The 20,553-nt window shown below is 46.1% G+C and overlaps 1 protein-coding gene across 2 annotated transcripts in view; it reads right to left on the reverse strand.

Annotated features, from left to right (window-relative positions):
* Positions 1-20,553, reverse strand: part of ZSWIM8 (zinc finger SWIM-type containing 8) — a 3,132,642-nt gene that overhangs the window by 1,941,013 nt on the left and 1,171,076 nt on the right. For both annotated transcript variants that reach the window (XM_069610680.1, XM_069610679.1), the window contains one exon: positions 2,666-2,867. In XM_069610680.1, coding sequence (XP_069466781.1) covers positions 2,666-2,867 — 202 coding nt within the window. The remainder of the gene's footprint in view (positions 1-2,665; positions 2,868-20,553) is intronic.

Raw genomic sequence — 20,553 nt, forward strand, 5'->3', positions numbered from 1 at the left:
GATTAGACACACTTGTACATACACAACAAGGTTAAAATAAAAGGCTTTATAGCCACCTGTGACTGAAATAAGCATATAACACTGAAAACAAGTGGGTATGATGACCAGAGGGGGGAGGGATGGGGAGATGAGATGTAACTAGGATTATAGTGAAGCGTTTTCTGGTGAAGAACAATTTATAAGTGTTGAAGAATGCACAGGATTTACAAAGAAACTTGAAATGTTGACTGATGAAGCATCTGCTTGATAATTAGGATAGTAACTTAAGAAGTTTGAATAATATGCGGTTATAAAAAAAGAAAATATAATGTCATAACAAGGGAATGAACCGGTAAGGACATGGACTATACAGTGCACTTCCACACGATGGGGAAAGAGTGCCTCAGGGCTCCTGGCAGGCACTACATATAAGATGGTGGAGTACTGCCATAGAAAAACCAATGCCAAAAGAAAAAGGAATGCAGCAGGGGAGTGAAGTAAAAAAGATCTTTCGCCCTAAAAGTCAATGTAATATCCAGTGAAGCTCAGCAGTGGTGCTGGGGACTCAGAGGAAGTAGGTGAAAGATTTGCAAGAACAACAAAAATCGTCCCTACAGTGTGTCATTGCTCAGCCTCTCTACATCTCTCACAGACTAAACAGCGTGCCTTGTAGAGAATACTTGTCATTTCCTGCAAATGTGGTGCTGCATTCTGAATAAAACCTGAAAGATATCCCATTTGCCTCTGGAATTTATTTAAGTTACAAAAAAAGACAAAACTGCAATGTTCACATGACCTGCTGCAAGAAATCAAGAACTTGGATTGCAATTTCTCAAAAGTAATCTCAGTAGTGTTCATGTCGCAAAAGTTCACAGAAAATCTGATTCCTCAGTAGGTGTACAATGTGTAGTCTTAATGGGCCAACGGAAAATAATATCTGATGACGGGCAGATTCAATGTGCGTTTTAGGGTTTTGGGTGACAAAATGGAAGGAGCCCAATTATAGATATACACTGTGGTCAAACACCTTTTTTAAGTTATTTGTATGAAACCACTTGAGGACAATTCCACATCTCACCAAGAGAAATGCAAAGCCTGTACATCTACAACAGATTCACACAAAAATAACATTCCTTCTACAAACAGAAATTTCTTAATGTGCAATGGTGGTGATCTGACCTGTATAAGGTTTTAAGAGCCCAATATTTTCTTTTATTACATTATTTCACGGGGGACAGTATGTAGTTGCAGGCAAGGGGGTGCATAGCTGGTGACGCCTGGCAATGACCCGTTGGAATGGGGTGTGGTGGAGTCCCGAGGTGATGAGACAATTGTTTCCTATGTTACTTGTGGTGTTGAGTGTGGACCTTGTTTATGCTACGGGTTCAATGTTCCGATTTTTGTGAGGATGTCATTTGAGTGGATTGGAGCATTTAGTTTTGCCGGTATTTGTTGATGGCTATTAGGGGTGTTTGGCCACCGTTCTCAATGTTTTTGGCAGGTTTGTACGAGTCGATGTGTGTGTGTGTGTGTGTAAACTGAGTGCTGAATGATGTTGTGTTTCCAATATATGAGTTTCTTGCTGGTGTGAGGTTGTGGTGTTTTTTTTTGGGGGGGCTTTGGGGCCCGATTGTGCTCTAGAGTGGCAGTCTAGGGGCCTGCTGCAGTGCCAGGGCGGCAGCCTGGAGACCCGCATTATTTGAGGTGGGGACGGGTGGAAGGTGGTGAAGAAATTTGGGGTGGTGTCAGAATGCAGGTGAGTGTGCCTTGTACCTGGGCGGGTCTGATCCTGGGGTGAGAGCCCAGTTGTCCGTTTGGGGTGGGAACAGACAGAGGGAGTATTGTTGACAGTGTCAAGGGTTTCATTCCGAGAATGTAGCTTGTTCCGGTTAGTGTCCTGATGGTGGGGAACTTGCTGTGGAAGTGTTGGTCTGTGTGTGGTGTGTCACGTGTCTGTGTGTTTGGTGAAGGAGGGAGGTGTGTTGTGTAGTGCCTGTATGTGACGTGCTCTGTGTAGTGTTGTTGGATAAAAGAGGGAGGTGTCTTGTGTAGTGCTTGTCTGAAGTGTTGTAGCTAGTGATGTCACGTGGAATGTTGACAAGTGAATGGTGGAATGCTTTGTGTGAGAGTTCTGAATGGTGGCAGTTACAGCTGGCCTGCCTGGGTGATGGGAGCCGGTGTTTGTCCTAGCTAATGTCCTATGTGTCTTCCACGTGGAACTGTAACTAAGCTGCTGGAATAAATTTATATGAAGTAATCCTAATCGGCCTGCAACCCACTTCATTCCAGTAGGGTTTTGGGTGACAAAATGTAAGGAGCCCAATTATAGATATACACTCTGGTCAAACACATTCCAAGTTATTTGTATGAAACCACTTGAGGGCAATTCCACATCTCACCAAGAGAAATGCAAAGCCTGTACATCTACAACAGATTCACACAAAAATAACATTCCCCCACAAACAGAAATGTCTTATTGTGCAATGGTGGTGATCTGACAAGTATAAGGATTTAAGAGCCCAATATTTTATTTTATTACATTATTTCCAATTATGACAAAAATGCTCATAACCTAATAGATCATATTTAAATTACAGCTACAAAGTAGGTCTAATTGAAATACTACTTTGCAATTTATTTCCAAGTTACAAATGTCTGCTGGAAAATAATATTTAGGCTTTAGTACCTGTTCATAGGTCAAACACTGCTCGGTCAGGATCTCTAACAAAGGAGCTGCATTACTATCTCTTCTCTTAAACATCTCCCGCACAATCGATAAGAGGTTCCAGATTCCCTCGGGCTCCCGGCCTCTGAGAGGACGGAGGAGGCATGCCCACTCTGCAGCAGCTGGTGGCTCCGTGGAAGAGAGGTACATTGAATTTACATCGCTGCATAAAACAAAAAGAACATGCACACATTAAAGGTTGTGTAATAAAGAAACACTAAAAGAAAGACGCACCTGTAAAATCACTTTCAGGAGCAACACAGTGAGATACAAAGCTTTGAAAAAGCAGTTATTTTAACAGAACTTCATAATTTCTTTGATTGGATTAGGACATTTTTAAATACTACATGCCAAAGGCAAATTCATGGCCCACAGACCGCTTGCAGGTGAAGATCACATCGGGTGCAGTGGCATATGTTGCTATTAAACATTGTCGGTGATTCAAGTCATGTGTTATCAGTGCTGATCAGAGAACAGCCGTTGTTGGGAAACAACCATAGGCATCTAATAAGATAGCAGATCAGTAGCTTTTTTGTGAGTTAGAAGTTGCTGCCAGTCCATAGGTTTTTGTATGCCTAACACATTACCTCTTCCCCGGATTTTCAGTCTTAGATTTCAGGGGTTCCTGCACTCTTTTTCCTATTCAGGTTTACTGCTGCAGCAATAAGGCTGGTCTCCACTGGGTAGCCATAAAGCTTTACGAAGGACTCAGTCACCACCCTGTTTTAAGGGATCAACTCTGAACCTCTTTATTCCCACAACTCGTGCACTGGCCCTTCTTTTCTCCGCCATGCCACTTACAAGTTCCTCCTTCAGTTGAAGGTTTCTCCCCTTCGGATCAGGTTCTTTCAGTTAACACCCACCTGGGGCAAAGCATGCCTTCTCGTGCCTTCCTGGTCTTATTTGCTAGGCTCTTTCCCTCATCGTCCTAATACTGCTCTACCACCCCCTCCTGGTATTCCCTTCTACCCACCTGCAGAAACCAGAAATTCCTGTTTCTACCTACATTCTCCAACTCCTGATGTTCTCCCGAATTTCGCCACCTAGGGATTTCGTCCAACCTCTTTATGCTCCGTCTTCCACCTACTGATGTTCCTTCTCCTAATCTAGTCTGCAACCTCCTCCATACCCTCTGCCACCACCTCCAAGTGACCTCCTCAAATCCCAACTCCTCCAAACTCTTCACTTCATCACATGTACTCCACATTTTTTTCTTTGCTCACCAACCTTTTCCAAACACCTGCCGCCTGCATGAACTTGTAACTTCCACAGGGTCTTGCTGGCCTTTTGGTGTATATAGCCCTGCAAACCCACCCTTTTGCACTGGTAATTCTTTGCGGGCCTGCCAATAGGGATGTAGATGGTTTATATTTGCTGTCAGTAACAGGTTCAACTGGGCTTAATGCGAGTCTCGCAGGGCAGACCTAGCCACTCTTTGTACCCCCTCTTCCCCCATTGGTGGTGGTGGTGGGGGACAGAAGGTCTGTGTTGTAACAAATGTATGGAATTTGTCCTCTCTCCCCAAGAGGGAACCAACACCTTTGGAACTAGGGAGGTGAGCCTGCTAAGCTTAACTAGGGGACAGGGCAAGGATCTGACTGGGGGTTACCCACCCCCCTCGAGGACAGGTAGTGCCAAGATAGGCATACTTGCTATCCTCCCTTATTCCAAAAGATAACCGTTTTGTTGGCTATATGGGAACTGAAAGGTGCACTGACTCGCAACTTCACACACAAAGGTTTGACTTGTCTTCTGAAACCTTTCAGACACTCTCCGTGTCTGGATTGAGAGTGCGGAGGGCAAACACGCCCCTTTTTGGGGTGGAACATAAAGATGACCTACAATGAGGAAGGTGGAGTGAGTCAACTGCGGAGCGGCAGTAAGACCTCCTCCAAGGAGGTGTGTCCCAAGAAGGCAGACCAACGCATGCCGTGGTGTTCGACCGATCCAAGAGAACCGCAGAATACAGACACCGATGGAAGAAGAAGCCAGGAACAACCGGAGGGTCTCAAAACGAGAGACCAACAGGGGGCTGAAGAAGCAGAACCATCAAGTCATGAGGGGCCCACAAGAAAATGACCCAGACGCAAACCACAGCCAAGACAAGAGAAGCCCCTGAGGAACTGATGATGCCAACACCAAAGCTCACAAGTTTGCCTAAGGAGGACTGTTAGCGAACCAAGTATGCTGTGGCCCTGGGAGACATGGGAGGGGGAAGGCCAACTGTACCCCAAGGTGGGGTGCAAGAAACATACCCCAAGTTGGGGAGAGAGAAGCCATAGCTGAAGGCGGGCTACCAGAATCCTTACCCCAGAGCAGGGTGCCAGGAAATGGACCACAGGGCAGAGTGAGAAGGAATATACCCCAAGGCTGGTCGACAGAAGCCATAGTCCGAGGTGGACGACGAGGAACCAAACCCCAAGAGGGGACAGCAGATACCCAATCCCTCTGCCCCCCAGGGAGAGGCGAGAACGTCAACCCCCCAAATCTGGGACAGAGAATCAAAACCCCATGACAGGGTATGAGAGAAACAACCATACAGGGTGAGCCACCCAATCCAAGGACTGGATATAAGAAACTAAAGTTCAAGGTCGGCTGAGAAACAAGACAACCCACAAAAAAGTAATGATACCTGGAAAGTGCTGAGCGAAATTCCTGGGTGGGATGCCCAGATAAAATATTCCTGGTACCGAGTGGCGAATGACAAAACAAACCAAGTTGGTTTATCAACTAGAGACTGAAACAGCTATCTGGTGAAGTTTAACAACTAAGAGGCTAATCAGAGACTATCGCACTAAGGATACAACCCAAGGAGCATAGAAGGAAAATAGACTTCTTACAGTGACTGGAACTATGAAAAGGGCTCAGTGCCCATGGTACCTGTGACTAGGAGAGAGCATGAGGGGTTCAGAAGTCAGTCACCATTCCTTTGTTGGGGAACAAACCTTGCGTTTTTGTAAAGCTTGTCCTGTGTTCAAAGTGGTAGGGACACATTTCACACTAAAACAGGTTTTGCAGGAAAGCAGACATTTTCTTTGCAGGACATCCCGACAAGCATCCTTTAGACTTAATTTCTTTACGATAGGGCTTCACACGTCAGGGATAGTGTAGGAATGTGCAGCATTTAATAAATAACTATAAAAAAAATGGCAGAGTTTCCATCTAATGATTCTGACTTACCACAGTGTGTTTGTGTGTCCAGGAATGTGCTTTCACTGTTCATTGTATGGATAGGTAAAGGTGATGTCACCGATTGCCTCAAGAACACACCAGCTCTCGAAACCGTACAAGGGTGTTTATTAATTTTAAACTCAATAAGCTCTCAAAGGGCCTCCCCTCTCTATCTGATGAAAGAGAAAAATAGTTCCTACCTAACCAGGGATGGTTGCTACAAATCAGTAACTCCTCATGTATACTATCTTAAGGGCGATTACTGTATTTATCTTTCCATTTATATAGCACACCAAGCCCCGAGGGATCAAGGCGCTGTTACATGACCAGTTATGCGCAAAGACATACCATGTACAGCCAGGCAGTACAACAAGCATTTTCAGTATCAACATTTTAGTATATCAGGCAATTATTATAAGTTACTCACCGTAGTGACTAACGTGCTCTTAGTCCCCTTTCCTCCATACTACATGGGCGTCCCTTCCAAGGGACGGGAGACGGAACCTTTTTCACCAGAAAAAAAAAACTTCTTCCCCTTTAAATTTAGAGGAGCGCAAGTTGCGGCCCTGGGAGCATGCGCTGCCCTGACTCCGCCCTCTGGCGCCACACCTCAGTCCCCATAGATGCGTCGGCAACAGATTAACATTGCCTAATGGCACCAGTTTTATTAGGGGGGGGGATGGTGGGACGTATGGAAGAAAGGGGACTAACGACTACGGTGAGTAACTTATAATTACTCTTATGTCCCGTCCCCTTTCCTCCATATTGCATGGTCGATTACAACTGAGTGTAGCCCCAGGGTGGAGAGAAAACCCTCCTTAAGCAAACTGATTCCTAAGAACCGCCTGTCCGAAGGCTGCGTCTGATCTCGAGCCGGCATCCAAATAGTAGTGCTTGCAGAAAGCGTAAGGGTTGGCCCATGTGGCCGCCCTGTTTATTACTTGTTAGGGAGAATTCTCATGTATGGCTAATTTCCCTTACCTAGTGAGCCCCTCAGCAGCTTTGCTGGATTTCTGGGGTTTATTTTGTGAACCTTTTTCCCACTCTTACATGTGTTTTGCCATGTGTATTTTTACTTTTTGTGTGATCTTGGACCCTGAAGCCACACCACTCAATGAACCCAACTTTTGTGCGTGTTACACAGCACCTTCAGTGCAGTGACAAAGGTTTGTCTCTAAGACTTCCCACTGACTCAATTTTTCTGGTGCCGACTACTGTCCCCCAGAAACAGGTAAAGTTGCCATTTACTTTATGTAGTCATTTAACCTACAGACCCAGTACACCCCATCTTACATGGAGTATTGGAAAGGGTTAACTATGCTCCCTTTTTGTCTGTACCACCTGGAGCCTTGTTTCGCTACTTGAACACTAAGACTTGGCTGGTGGCAGTGGTATCTACCCTAACATTTCTACTGCGAATATAGTATAAACGTGGTACTGTTTTAAAGGCATGGTCTAGTAAAAATTTTTATTGTCCCTACGGGTCGGCCATGTTTTTTTAAGCCTAAGTGGCTCGATTTTAGAAAACTTTCCTATGGACCTTACCCGAGTTTTCGTCCATTGAACGCACGCGAAAACAAGCACCAGGGAGCCGCCATTTTCTGATAATCCTATCTTTTCCCCGATCGCCCCGGCTGACCTGCTTTTGCGGCACTAAATCAATTCCCCCGCCCCTGAGCCTGTCATCAGCAGACTCGTACCGCCCATTTCCCAACGCCAAAGCACGTCTCGTGTCAACATTCGCTGCGCTTCAGCTAATGACGTGTGGCCATGGAAATGGCAGGACGCCTCTCTCCTCAATAAGTATAAACAGAGCGTTTCACAACACACAGCAGCCGATTTTCAATCCCATTTCTCTCTCTGTGTTACTTTGAGTATTCTGTGACTCGTTTCAGTGCTCTGGTCAGCTACCTTCGCCGCTTGTAGCCCGTGTGAACAGATACCAGTACCACCGCTATAAATTATTTTAGTTTGTTTAACACACAATGGCTACAATAATGCCCTACATGTACGAGCCCGAGTATACCGAGGAGGAACTACTGGAAAGGGAAGCACGCGAAAACGATGGGGATTCGGACGGCAGTTGGCAGGACGAATCAACAGATGAAGAGCCTGGGCCTAGTCGAATGGACGGCGTCTCCACCTGGTGCACATGCAATCGGTGCGAGCTAATGCCAACCGAGGACGAGAACTGCTTCTGCCGAGAAAACTCGGGATGCCTGGCCTACATTTCGGAAGTCGAGCCACGACCGCAATGCATCACCGAGCTGCCAGACTTCAGGGCAGCCTGCCTCACACGGGCCGTGTTGAGAATAATGATGGTGCTTATGCACGAACTTCGAGCAACTGTTCGTCCTCGTAATCCGAGTAACGAGTAAGTATACTCTGCTTGTCATGCCACTCCTATTTCATGGTCTTCTACTATATCCAAAATTACATCTACATATCATTGTAACGCATGTAAGTCGTTGAATAGTATGCATTGTCTAGATAGCATTTGTCTGTGTAAAATGCCACTAGTTACAAGAATTGGCATTGACAACAAACGTTTATTAAACTTATCTTGGTAATTTAAAAACAGTTTGTTTCATTCCTTTTCACAGGTGGTACAGGCTGGTGGCCTATCGTTCCTTTACATGGTGGCTTCACGGGAGGCTTGGACACCGCGTTCGAAGAGTGATACCCGCCTGTGCCGTTCGTGCCATTAGAGAAACGTTCCTGAGTGACAGCGGTCAGTACAGGGGATTTTCTCTCGCTGTGCTGCAACCTGACCTGTATAATCTTTAAAGTCTTGTATTTTTGTGTCATGAAAATAAGATACAAAATAAAACACCACATATATTTTAACAACGGTTGTCTCGATTTTTTAAATGAATCAAGTGTGTCTCCATTCAAGGATGGACGTCAGACATCTGTGCTCTGAATGGGTGAAGGTCTGGTTGCTGTGAAGCAGGGTTGTCACTATCTATCTAAGCTAACATAACATATTCTCGATAATGCATGCACTAAAACACACTTCTTCAAAGTCTTTCAGTAGGTTATGTCTCTATAAAAGTCACACATATTATGTCTCTATAAAAGTCACACATATATCTATACTAACATTTACCATTGGATTATACAGTCTTGACCACTATAATACACCGGTTGAAGTGTGGGTCTGTGCTCACAAGAATCTCCGGTATGTGGCATTTGTTAATGATAAGCAACGATATACTGATGCTCGCTGGCATGGGGGGCTGTGACGGGCGCGAACGGCCAAGGTGCCAAACTACATGTACACTTCAAAAGGTGTCCCACGCCAAGGGGCCATCGGTCACATGGCCTCCTCAGACCCTGTGTCTCCAGCCAGGCCTCGCCTTCACGCAGTCCGCCTCCCTGCAATCCACATAAGTGTGTCTCCATTCAGCAGTCCTCCTGTGCCTGATCTGCACGCCCCAGGCCCTTCCATCCCACCCCCCTCTATCAAAGGCGGTTCACACCCGGGGATGAGCGCTGGCATGGGGGGCTGTCAGGGGCGCGAAAGGCCAAGGTGCCAAACTGCATGTACACTTCAAAAGGTGTCCCACGCCAAGGGGCCATCGGTCACATGGCCTCCTCAGACCCCGTGTCTCCAGGCAGGCCTCCGCTTCAAGCAGGCCGCCCCCTGCAATCCACATAAGTGTCTCTCCATTCAGCAGTCGTCCTGTGCCTTATCTGCACGCCCCAGGCCCATCCATCCCACCCCCCTCTATCAAAGGCGGTTCACACCCGGGGATGAGCGCTGGCATGGGGGGCTGTCAGGGGCGCGAAAGGCCAAGGTGCCAAACTGCATGTACACTTCAAAAGGTGTCCCACGCCAATGGGCAATCGGTCACATGGCCTCCTCAGACCCAGTGTCTCCAGGCAGGCCTCCCCTTCAAGCAGGCCGCCCCCCTAATACCACGACATACATACGTCATTCATTCACAAACACACCCCAGTTTCTAATACTTTAAAAACCACTCGATATGCCTCATGAGAAGTCAACTCTTGAACGTGCTACCTGGGAACCACTGAGATCTATGCTAATCTGCTCGTCGTCGTGCTATCCGTGAACTTCTGTGACCGCTTCGAGCATACCCATCAGTGCGATACCTGTGGCCATCCACCTATTCTCCCGCAACATACTGCTCTGCTTGCTGAATCCAACTGTTTGTTGGTCAAGGTAAGGCCATGTATCCTGGTCATATTTCGCAGATTTTTAAATTTCTATCTATTTTCGAGTAGAGTACACAATAGTGCTATGTTCATTGGTCTCATTGGTATTGACTTGAGTTTCCATTGATATGCTATCAATAGATCTATTTATTTTCATCTGTGACTATTGTGATTGAATTGCATCCTTCGGGGGTCCAGTCAATAATGTTAGCATGTTTCCTTCTCCTGCAAGACAGAACATCCAAGGGACGAGTCACATGTTCAGATTTCAGTCACATCAATTATACATTTCTGCAACTTATGCAAATACTAAGCAGCACATAATGAACTGGTATAGTTCCTGCGACCAAAACAAACCTTGCATTGATCATTGTATGATTCATTTACTTTTGTATCAAATCTTTACTCTTGAAGATTGTATAATAATGTCAATATTTACTTTTCAGATTCATCAACAATGCCTGCCTGTTCGATTAGCGGTTGCCCTTGAAGACCCATGCGAAATCTGAAGGAACTATAATGCATGTATTCCCGAAAACTGTTGATCGAATAAGAGAATGGGTCAGACATTGCGGATATCTACTGGATGAGCTGGAAAGTAGAGTCCAACAAGTCTTAGAGGACAAGAGGGGTGATGGATACCGCATCTGCAGCCGGCACTTTTCCTTGGACATGTACACAACTTCTTGGGTAACAAAGAAGAATAAACGGCGAACGACACGGAAATTGCGCGAAAACGCTATTCCCACTCTATTCGTCCACATTCCGCCACCGGTGAGTCAAGTGTCCGGATTTAGCTTTCGGCCTTGCGGTAGTGTGTAGCCGGATGGATTAATAGATATTGTAGGTGTTCTATCCCTTGTAATAATTTCGATATTGATATGAGTGTATAGATTTTTGAATATTGACATTTTTCAAGTATTCTGTCGGCTTACATGGCTATTTTTAATATTGGCATTTCATTATCAATCATTAATTGACCTTTACAACTTCTTGACTATCCCTTGAATCTGAAGCAAGAACATTCTACATCCTTGACGTGGTCGCAGTTATCAACCACTTCTAGCGCGTATCATGTAATCTTACTAGGCTAATCCGCTACATACTTGTTTTATGCATGTCAAGTAATAGTTTTATTCTATCGTGTAATTATTTTACCGAATGTTTGGTTACTGCTTTCCAATTGATATACACCTTAGTTATCGTCCACCGGTGTTTGTTTTCAGTTATAATTAGTGTTATCCATACTAATGCAAGTACTGTCTTTCAGGGAGATGCTGAAGCGTCCGCCACATCTACAACATTTCTAGATGTTTTTCAACATCAGGAGGTATGGATACTGACAGCTCCATCGAGCGTCATCATCAGAGCTGGAATTCTTGTCGTTTGATTGTTCTACACAATGTTTCATTTGTGGTTAGCCGTTGATATGTACCTGTGCTGTCGACCCCAGGTGTGTGTTATGTTTTCACAATTGTAATCCTCACTAATGCAAGTACTATGTTTCAGGCAGTTGATGGAGCGTCAACCCCTGCACTTGATGCAGAGCCTGACATTCAAGTATACGAATCGGCGCAACAGCTTTCGGAAGTGCGCACTACATTTGCAACATCCATAGATATTCTTCAGCAGCACGAGGTATGGATACTGACAGCTCCATCATGCGTGATCATATAACGTGATTCCATTTGCTATACTTTCTTCCCTATTAACGCAAGTGCTGTGTTTCAGGGAGACGACAGAGCTTCCACCACAATCACAACATCTCATTTAGATGATGCAGATGTAAAGGAATCGTTGAAATAAGTCGATGAAATGTGATCATATTTGGATTTTCCTTGATTCTTTTGGACAATGCATCATTTGCGGTTATCTCTTTATATGTACCTGTGCCGTTGACCCCAAGTGTGTGTTGTGTTTCCAATATTGAAAAGCATACTAATGCAAGTACTGTGTTTCAGGGAGATGCGGATGCCTCCTCTCCAATACAACCATTCATGGCAGTCCATGCAGAGCCAGAGGTATGGATACTGACAGTTCCATCGAAATAGATCATCAATGGTCGAATACTTGTCGTTTGATTGTTGCACACAATGTTTAAATCGTATTTGGCTATTGAGATGTACCTGTGTGTTCGTCCTCACGTGTGTTTTATGCTAACAATATTTTGATACATAGTAATGAAAGTACTATGTTTCAGGGAGACGATGGAGCCTCATTCCGTGCCGTCTATGCGGATACAGAAAATATAGTCGTTGCAGCACAAGAGGAAGGGAGGACATGCGGAAACGAATCAGAGCTACAGCGTGCAGATGTTCAAGGTCCAGTTAAAAAAGTTGCAAAGAAAAAAAAACAAAAAAAGGTTAGTTACAAACAGTTCATAACTTTAAAAAAATGTTTGTGCTGGGGATTATTTTATGTTTTTTTCCAGTCAATTCTACTACACTCCATCTTGTGTTTAAACTGAACATCCCTTTTCCAATCTCTCCTCCAGTTACCCGTGGGTGTCAGAACTATACACACACAGACAGTGAAGCGAATGAGAGATGTGGCTTGCCAGACCGTGTACACTATGGAGGAACTATTAATTGAGGCGAGGCGTGTTCAGGCTCGAGATGCTCATGTCCAATGGCCAGAACATGAATTAATTGTGTTTGGAGACTACAGCAAAGTTGCATTGGACCATAGCTACAGTGCGACCGCACCACCACAAGAAGATGTTATTGAATGTATTGAAGATAGCTCTGAAGTAGTTGCAGATCAATTTACACAATCTACACCCGCCAAAAATTTGCCACCAAAAAACCTGTCGACATTGTTGTGTTCTCCCATCAATGTCGAAGTAATAGATGTTGAAATGACAGAGAATGAACCAGCCGCAGCATCCATAGACGCATCAGAACTTGATATCAGCGACATTACTTTCCAATGTGCTGAAATCTCCACAACGTCAAAGGCCGAAACAACGTTGACGCAGGGTGACAGTCTAATGAAAGAGAGCAAATACATTGTATTCGACAGTTGTTTGATGGAAATTATAAGTATGCTGAAATGTGTGCATTCCATTAGAGGGAAAGTATGTGGGAAGCCATTGATTAATGTGACTCGTCAAATAAAAGGCAGTAACGTCAAAATAAATGCCGCCTGTGGATTAAATCATAGGTTCTCATGGTCTGCACAACCGATGCTGGGGAAACTGCCAGCAGGCAATCTACTGTGTGCAGCTGCATCACTTTTTAGTGGCTCCAGTTTTAGAAAGTTAGAGGCTTTCTTTCAGTTTGTGGGACTCCATTTCATTTCTAAAGCGCTGTACTACACATACCAACGTGATTATCTGTTTCCGGCCATTAGTGATGCTTGGAAAATTGAACAATTGTCTCTAGCAAGTACATTCGAAGGCAAACGATCCAGGCTAGCCGGCGATGGACAGTGCGACAGCCCTGGATTTTCTGCCAAGTACTGCACCTACCACTTTCAGGAAATGGATAGTAAGAAAATTGTGAGTTTGGTGGTCGTGCAGGTAACACAATGTACATCCTCAGTGGCCATGGAGAAACTAGGTTTTATAAAATCAGTGGAATATCTACAATCGAGGGGAATGCACATCGACCTCATAGCCACGGATAGACACGTTTCAAATGCCAAGACAATGAGAGAGCAGTTCCCACATATTAAACATCAATTTGACGTATGGCATCTTGCTAAATCAATCAATAAGAAAATCTCGGCTGCAGGGAAAAAAAAGGTTTTGAAAGTATTTTGCAGTGGTCACATTCTATCACCAACCATCTTTGGTGGAGCTCAAAAACTTGTGAGGGGTCAGTGGAAATACTACTTGAAAAATGGCGGTCACTGATGCACCACTGTACCAACGTTCACCGCTGGACAGCAAATGAACATTTCCACCAATGTGAACATGGCCCTTTGTCCCCAGAGGAGGCACGGAAGAAGAAGTGGTTGATTCCATCTTCACCGACACACAAAGCCATTGAGAAGATTGTTTTCGATAAAACTCTATCAAGAGATTTGAGAGGACTGACAGAATTCTGTCACACAGGAGATTTGGAGGTGTTCCACAATATGTGCCTAAAGTACAGGCCAAAGTGCTTGCATTTTAGCTTTCAGGGCATGAAACATCGCACTCTACTAGCGGTCTTGGCCCATAACAGCAATGTCGGACGTGAACAATCTAGGACTAGGGGTAAAGTAAGGATGCCTCGCTACACTAAGGTGTTTTCAAAACGAAGTAAGCAATGGGTGATCAAACCAGTCTATGATGAAATGCAGTTCGACTTTGTGAAAGGCCTTATTGTTGCTGTGTTAGAGAAGCACAGATATGGAATTTTGGACGTTTCTGTGCAGAGCAGTGATCCATTGCCACCGAACATTGCGACTGTGCCATGCCCACCCGAAGCACAGCTGATTGTGAAGTACAAATCCCGGTTTAAATAATTGCAATACGATTGTCTTTTTGTAAATAAATGTTATTGTACAGTGTACCTGTAAACCTAACCCCTACCTTCACCATCATGGGTGGCGAACAAGCTGGGTGTCATCTTTGAATTCTCTCGATTCACCTCACATATGTGTATGTATATATTTTTCTCATGTCTCATCTCATGTAAATGCTGCGCACTGTTAACGGAGGGGAGGCTTGCGTATTGCAAATAATAAAACAAACAAACAATCAATAAATCTTCCTTTTAACTCAACTCCTGTGGTACTTTATACTTTCCCTGACCTTCTGCCAAAAATTAAATGTCTCAATTTGGGCTGCAAAGCTCGCAGACAACGGGGACAAAATTGGGGCACTTAGAACGCGCCAGCCAAGCGGGCCGTGGCATTTGGGAGAGAAGCCAGTTCGCATTTGCACATTGAGGCGCACTACATAGACGGATTCTAAACTTCAAGTTCTCACAGATGCCTATACTACGTGATGTTGCAAATAAAGAATGCGAAGGACAGCGCCCAGATGAGGCCCACAAGTCGCACTGGAAGTATAAGGGTCTATTGTTTTTTGACCTTGAGACAGGGACCATGCCGAAAGAACTACATTTGAAGGGAGTGCGCAATAACGTAAGAGACGATAAGGCAGAAAATTCAGAAACTAGACCGAGTTTCATTTTAGGTCAGTATCCGAAAAATCGTTGTCAAGAGCACGGTCCATTTTACAGACTGCTTTACGAAGAGACACAATGGAAATTTCAAATATAATGTAAGTAAATCTTTACACGCTTTTATACCGGAATGAAGATTTAATGAATGGATGCATGCATGAATGAATGAATGAAGAGCTAGGAAAAGCAAGTAAAACTGTTCGTAGTGGGCACATGGGCATGCAGGTCCACTGGTCTCACCGATCTCGGTCCTTGGCCCAGCCACTTTTCCCTGCACTGCCTACCTGCACTAAGGGACTGTCTCTGTATCCTTCAGCCCCTTCTCCCGGCATTTACCTTGCACTTGCCACCAGCTGGCCCTATTATTTCATTTGTATTCAACTAACCATGTACAGCCCTTCCCCATGCGCGATCAGAAAGACACCTGGCCTAGTAGGATCGTTGTCTGTCTGCCCTTGTTCCCCACCTGCCTCGTCACGCCTAGAAACACTTGAGTATAGGCGCGTTACACATGCCATATCATATATCATTCCTCACGCATGTAGACTGTCGTTTATCATTGTGTGTTGGCCTCGATTTATCTCGTTACTTTTCGCATTGATTTTAGAGACGAACATACTCCATTGAACTATCCTTGCAAGCAAATAGTTTCTGATCGGCCGTAATAAATAAAATGAGTAATATTAATGAAGTTCGGCTAGCGAGACTAATTATTTTTTTGTTTTCATAACAGGTATTTGATCCCTTTCTGCCACTGCCATCTGTTTGAGACACCCGCGGATGGATTCTTCAGCAGACACCTGCAGCTTCGTGTCAACAACTGGAGCACGATCACCATATTATGGGACGATCGCCAAGGGCCCACATGCCCTTACGCTGTACTAGTGGCTAGAAGCAACATATCAACCTTTAGGCTGGACTAGTGCCTAGTTGATGGAACAGCCTTGCGGTTCACCGTGCTTCCAAAGTGATTCTTTTTACGAAAATGAACACCCTGTGTACCATAAAGGAACAGCGCGTGACTCAAGATGAAACGGAACAGTTATTGCGGATACAGATAAAAGAAAATAAATGGCTTCCGGAGTTCATATGTCAATTGCTGAATATTCTCTAAACATTTAATGTCAAATAAATGTACTTTACCAAAAGTAACGTGTTGCTGTTTCATTTTAAAGTACAGTTTCATATTCCGAATTGTGGCGCGCTGTGTTGTGAGTTGATCTGTGTTGGTTTCCGGGTTCTGTGTGGAGTCGCGCAGAAGACGACTGGGCGCGTTTGCCTACGCAGCACAGTAACGTCACAGGGAGAGGCAGGGAATATGAATGTTTTGATAATGTCAGGCTCAGGGGCGGGGGAATTGATTTAGTGCTGCAAAAGCAGGTCAGCCAGGGCGATCGGGGAAAAGATAGGATTATCAGAAAATGGCGGCTCCCTGGTGCTTGTTTTCGCGTGCATTCAATGGACGAAAACTCGGGTAAGGTCCATAGGAAAGTTTTCTAAAATCGAGCCACTTAGGCTTAAAAAAACATGACCGACCCGTAGGGACAATAAAAATGTTTACTAGACCATGCCTTTAAGGCTATTGTGTTAGCCTCGAACATAAACGCGCTTGACCAAATATATTTTATTTTAGCTCCGGTCTGGTTTAGTCGCCATTTCTTTGTGTTAACATCCTTCTTGTGTTTTACTTTGCGCGGCAAACCAGGTTTGCCTTCTTTGTTAGCCGTCCTTTCGTGGGCTTCTGCAAAGAATCCCTCCTTTGGCGTCTAGGTGGGCTGAATGTGAGGGAGGGGGTTTAGTAACCCCCTGCACAGGGTCTCCTTTGAGACCCAAGTCACACTTTGTGTCCATTGGCTGAGGTGGTTGTCCGGGCTGGACAACCCCCCTGCTGTGTGATTGACAGCCAGGCTGTGTGAATGGGGGATTTTGGCATAAAAGGCAGGACTCTTGGGCTGGAAGTCAGAGTCGCCACTAGAACTACAAGAACCGAAAAGAAGCGGAGAAGAAGACGGCTGCTGCAACTCCCGAGTCGCGGTGAAGCCCTGCTGTAGTCCTGAGCTATCTACCCTTCAACGACAGAAGATCCAGTCCGGAGTCTTCTTCCCTTGAGCCTGGTGGGATCAACCAGCTCACCTTTCTACAGCCAGAGAATGCTCTCCTAGGTCGAAATCGATGCACGAAACTGTAGTGGTCCGGATAGCCATCAGAAGAGCCCCCTCCTGTTTTAATTTTATTCACTGTTGCTTTGCTGCTGCTGGCCTTATCCCTGGGTAGTACAGATCGCTCATGACGTCGTCCTTCTTGTCCCCACGACAGAAGCTTCAGGAACCGTGAGTCTGCAGGAACTACCAGGAACAACTGCCGTGGCGCCAGCTTTCTTCATTCGAATAAGGTACTGTGTCCTTTGGTCGTTCTCGCCTTCCGACTTTGAGGAATCAGGGTGAACCCTTTTTCCTTGCCAAAGGTTTGTCCTTTCTTCCTTCCCTCTCATAACTTTTGCCTCCCTTTGACAATATAGTACTCCTGGCAACGTTCATCTCGAACTGTTCTAAGCGTGTGATCCTCGACAACAAAGCCCTGCTCCATTTGACACTGGCGCAGGCCTATTGACTATCTGTCTCCAAGAATACGTCCTCTGATTCGAGTGCCTTGATAAAAGTATTTCCTATGATTTTTATCCCCTATTCTTTGGTTTTTATTCAATGTGCTAAATGTATTTTGACTATGGTTACAATTCTTTCTGCGGGTACGCTTTTCTTTCGTAAGACCGAACTGTCATTACTGTCAAAAAGTGAGCGCTGCTTAAACCCCACTAACGTCTTTTGTTTCACAACTCCGGTCTGTCAAATCCCAATGTACTTACCTTGAATTGACCTGAACCAAAGGAATTGGTTGTGTGTGGTATATTTAGAGTGTTGTTTTGTTTAATAGAAATGAAGTGTTTTGTGAACAGATGGTTTAAAAATAAATGTACTTATATTTTTTAACCAGAAACCTTGAGTCAGTGTTCGTTTGAGTCACAGTAATTTTAGTCCTTGGAGTAATCCCTGTTACTGCTCATTTGCTCTTGAGATAAGTCTGGCTGCTCCGCTACTGCTACCACTATAACTGTCTAGTACGGGCTTGTACCAAAGGTGAAATTGTACTACCACTTGTAGACTTAATTGTCTGTAGTGTTCCCTAAGGGTACTGCAGAGGATTCTGCCTAACATTACTTGCCAGGGGGCATGCCACTGGAAAGCGATGGCCGTTGCCTTGGCTCTGACCGCGTGGGCATGCATGTTGGCCCGCAGTGGCTTATGCTTTGCCTCGTAAGCTTCTTTGATGGCCGAAACCATCCAACAGGCTATGGAGGCCTCGGAGGCCCGATACCCCAGTCTTGATCTGTTAAAGGTGACAAAAAGAGCGTCCGACTTGCGGAAGCCCTTGGTCCTGTCTAGGTAGAATTTCAGGGCCCGCCTGACATCAAGGCAGTGTAGAGCCCTCTGTGCCTCGTCCCTGGGCTCAGCCAAAAACAAAGGCAGGACTATTTCCTCATTTAGATGGAATGCAGAAGGCACCTTAGGTAAAAATGCTGGGTGTGTCCGTAGGACTACCTTGTCCTTGTGAAATGTAGTGTATGGTCCCAGGGCGACCAGCGCCTGGATTTCACTAGGTGAGGCCGACTAAATAGGCTGTCTTAATGGTGACCAGCCTGATGTCCGCGGACGGCAGCGGTTCAAATGGTTTGTGTGCCAGAGCACCCAAGACTATGTTGAGGTCCCACACGGGGTGTGGCCTCTTGATGGGCAGGTAGAGCCTGGCGAGTCCCGTCAAATGTTTCTTGACAATCGGGTTGGAAGAGGAAAAGACATCCTCCTCCGAGTTTATGTAAGCCGCAATGGCTGCCAGGTAGGTGCAGCAAGTGCTCACCTGCAAGCCTGAGTGGGCGAGGTGTGCCGAGAAGGAGAGCACATCGTCCATGGTACATGCCAGGGGGTCGATACCCTTAGAGTGCGCCCAGTGGCAGAACCTCGTCCACTTGCTCCTATACTGGGCCCTGGTGGACTTGCTCCTGGTGCCCTGTATGATTTCTAGATTAGCCTGGGAGAGGCTGAGGTGACCTAGCGTGATCTGCTCACGAACCACGCTGTGAGGGCTAGTTTCTCTGGTTCAGGGTGGATGACCCTGCCCCCCTGCTGTGCCAGAAGATATGCTGGGCCTGTCGGAAGGCGAATGGGAGGCCTCTCCGAGAGGCTGAGCAGCTCCGAGAACCATGGCCTGGCTGGCCACCACAGAGCTATTAGAATTAAGTTGAGGTGGCGAGACTCCTTGATCTTGCATACCACCCTGTGAATCAGTGGTGTGGGCGGAAAGTCGTATGGTGTCATTCCGTACCACCGGATCTGGAATGCATTGGCTAGGGAGCCCAGGCCCTGACCCTGCCGTTGGCACTTCCTGTTGCCCCAGGAGGCAAAGCGGTCCTCCTGAGGGTGTCCCCAATGGTAGAACATCTCCTGCAGGACTAGGTCGTTCAACTGCTACTCATAGTTGTCCGTTCCCAGTCTGCTGAGCCTATCTGCCTCCAGGTTGGATTCCCCCGGTAGGTGGACAGCCGTGAGGTAGATGTTTTCCAGGGCCCATCCCACATGCTGCCTGCCAGCCTGCACAGATGCGGGGGGTGGGGGGGAGATCCGGTACCTCCCTACTGGTTGACATAGAACAAGCTGGTTGAGTTGTTTGTTTCAATGAGCCCTTGCCCTCGATAACGGGAAGGAAGGCTCTGAGCGCCAGATGGCCCTCATTTCCAGCCAATTGATGTGGTACTCCTGCCGAGTCCAGGTGCCATGGTGCAATGGACACAGTTGTTGTCCAGAGTGGCCCCCCCAACCCTCGTGAGAGGAGTCTGTGGTGATGGTAACCTGTGGGGTAGGGTGCCAGAAAGGCTTGCCCGTCCACAGGTTGCAGTCCCTGGACCACCGTGTGAGGTCTGGGTGTAGAGATGGAGGAATGTTGATCATCTCTGACTGATGGCCCCGTTCCTGGTTCCAAGATACTGCAAAGTGCAGCTGTATCGTCCTCATCCCGAGTCTCGTATGGGGGACTTGCCAAGAGGACTGCTGCCATGAGATCCAGTAGGTGTTGGTACCATCAGGCCGAGGTCACTTCTCTGCTGAGGATGTGCGCTGTGGCACTCTTGATGGCCGCGATCTTGTCCTCCGAGGGAAAAACCTTCTCGGAGCACGTGTCCTAAATGAGGCCCAAGAAGGGCAGTTTCTGCGTAGGTAGCAGCTGCGACTTCCTGAGGTTGAGTGGAAAACCCAGCTCGTGCAGTGTGTTCCTAAGAGGGTGGGAAGTGTGGTACACTGCTTCCGGAGATGACGCCCTGATTAGCCAGTCGTT

Source organism: Ambystoma mexicanum, chromosome 8, assembly GCF_040938575.1.
Source record: "Ambystoma mexicanum isolate Mex_15411 chromosome 8, UKY_AmexF1_1, whole genome shotgun sequence".
Taxonomy (NCBI): domain Eukaryota; kingdom Metazoa; phylum Chordata; class Amphibia; order Caudata; family Ambystomatidae; genus Ambystoma; species Ambystoma mexicanum.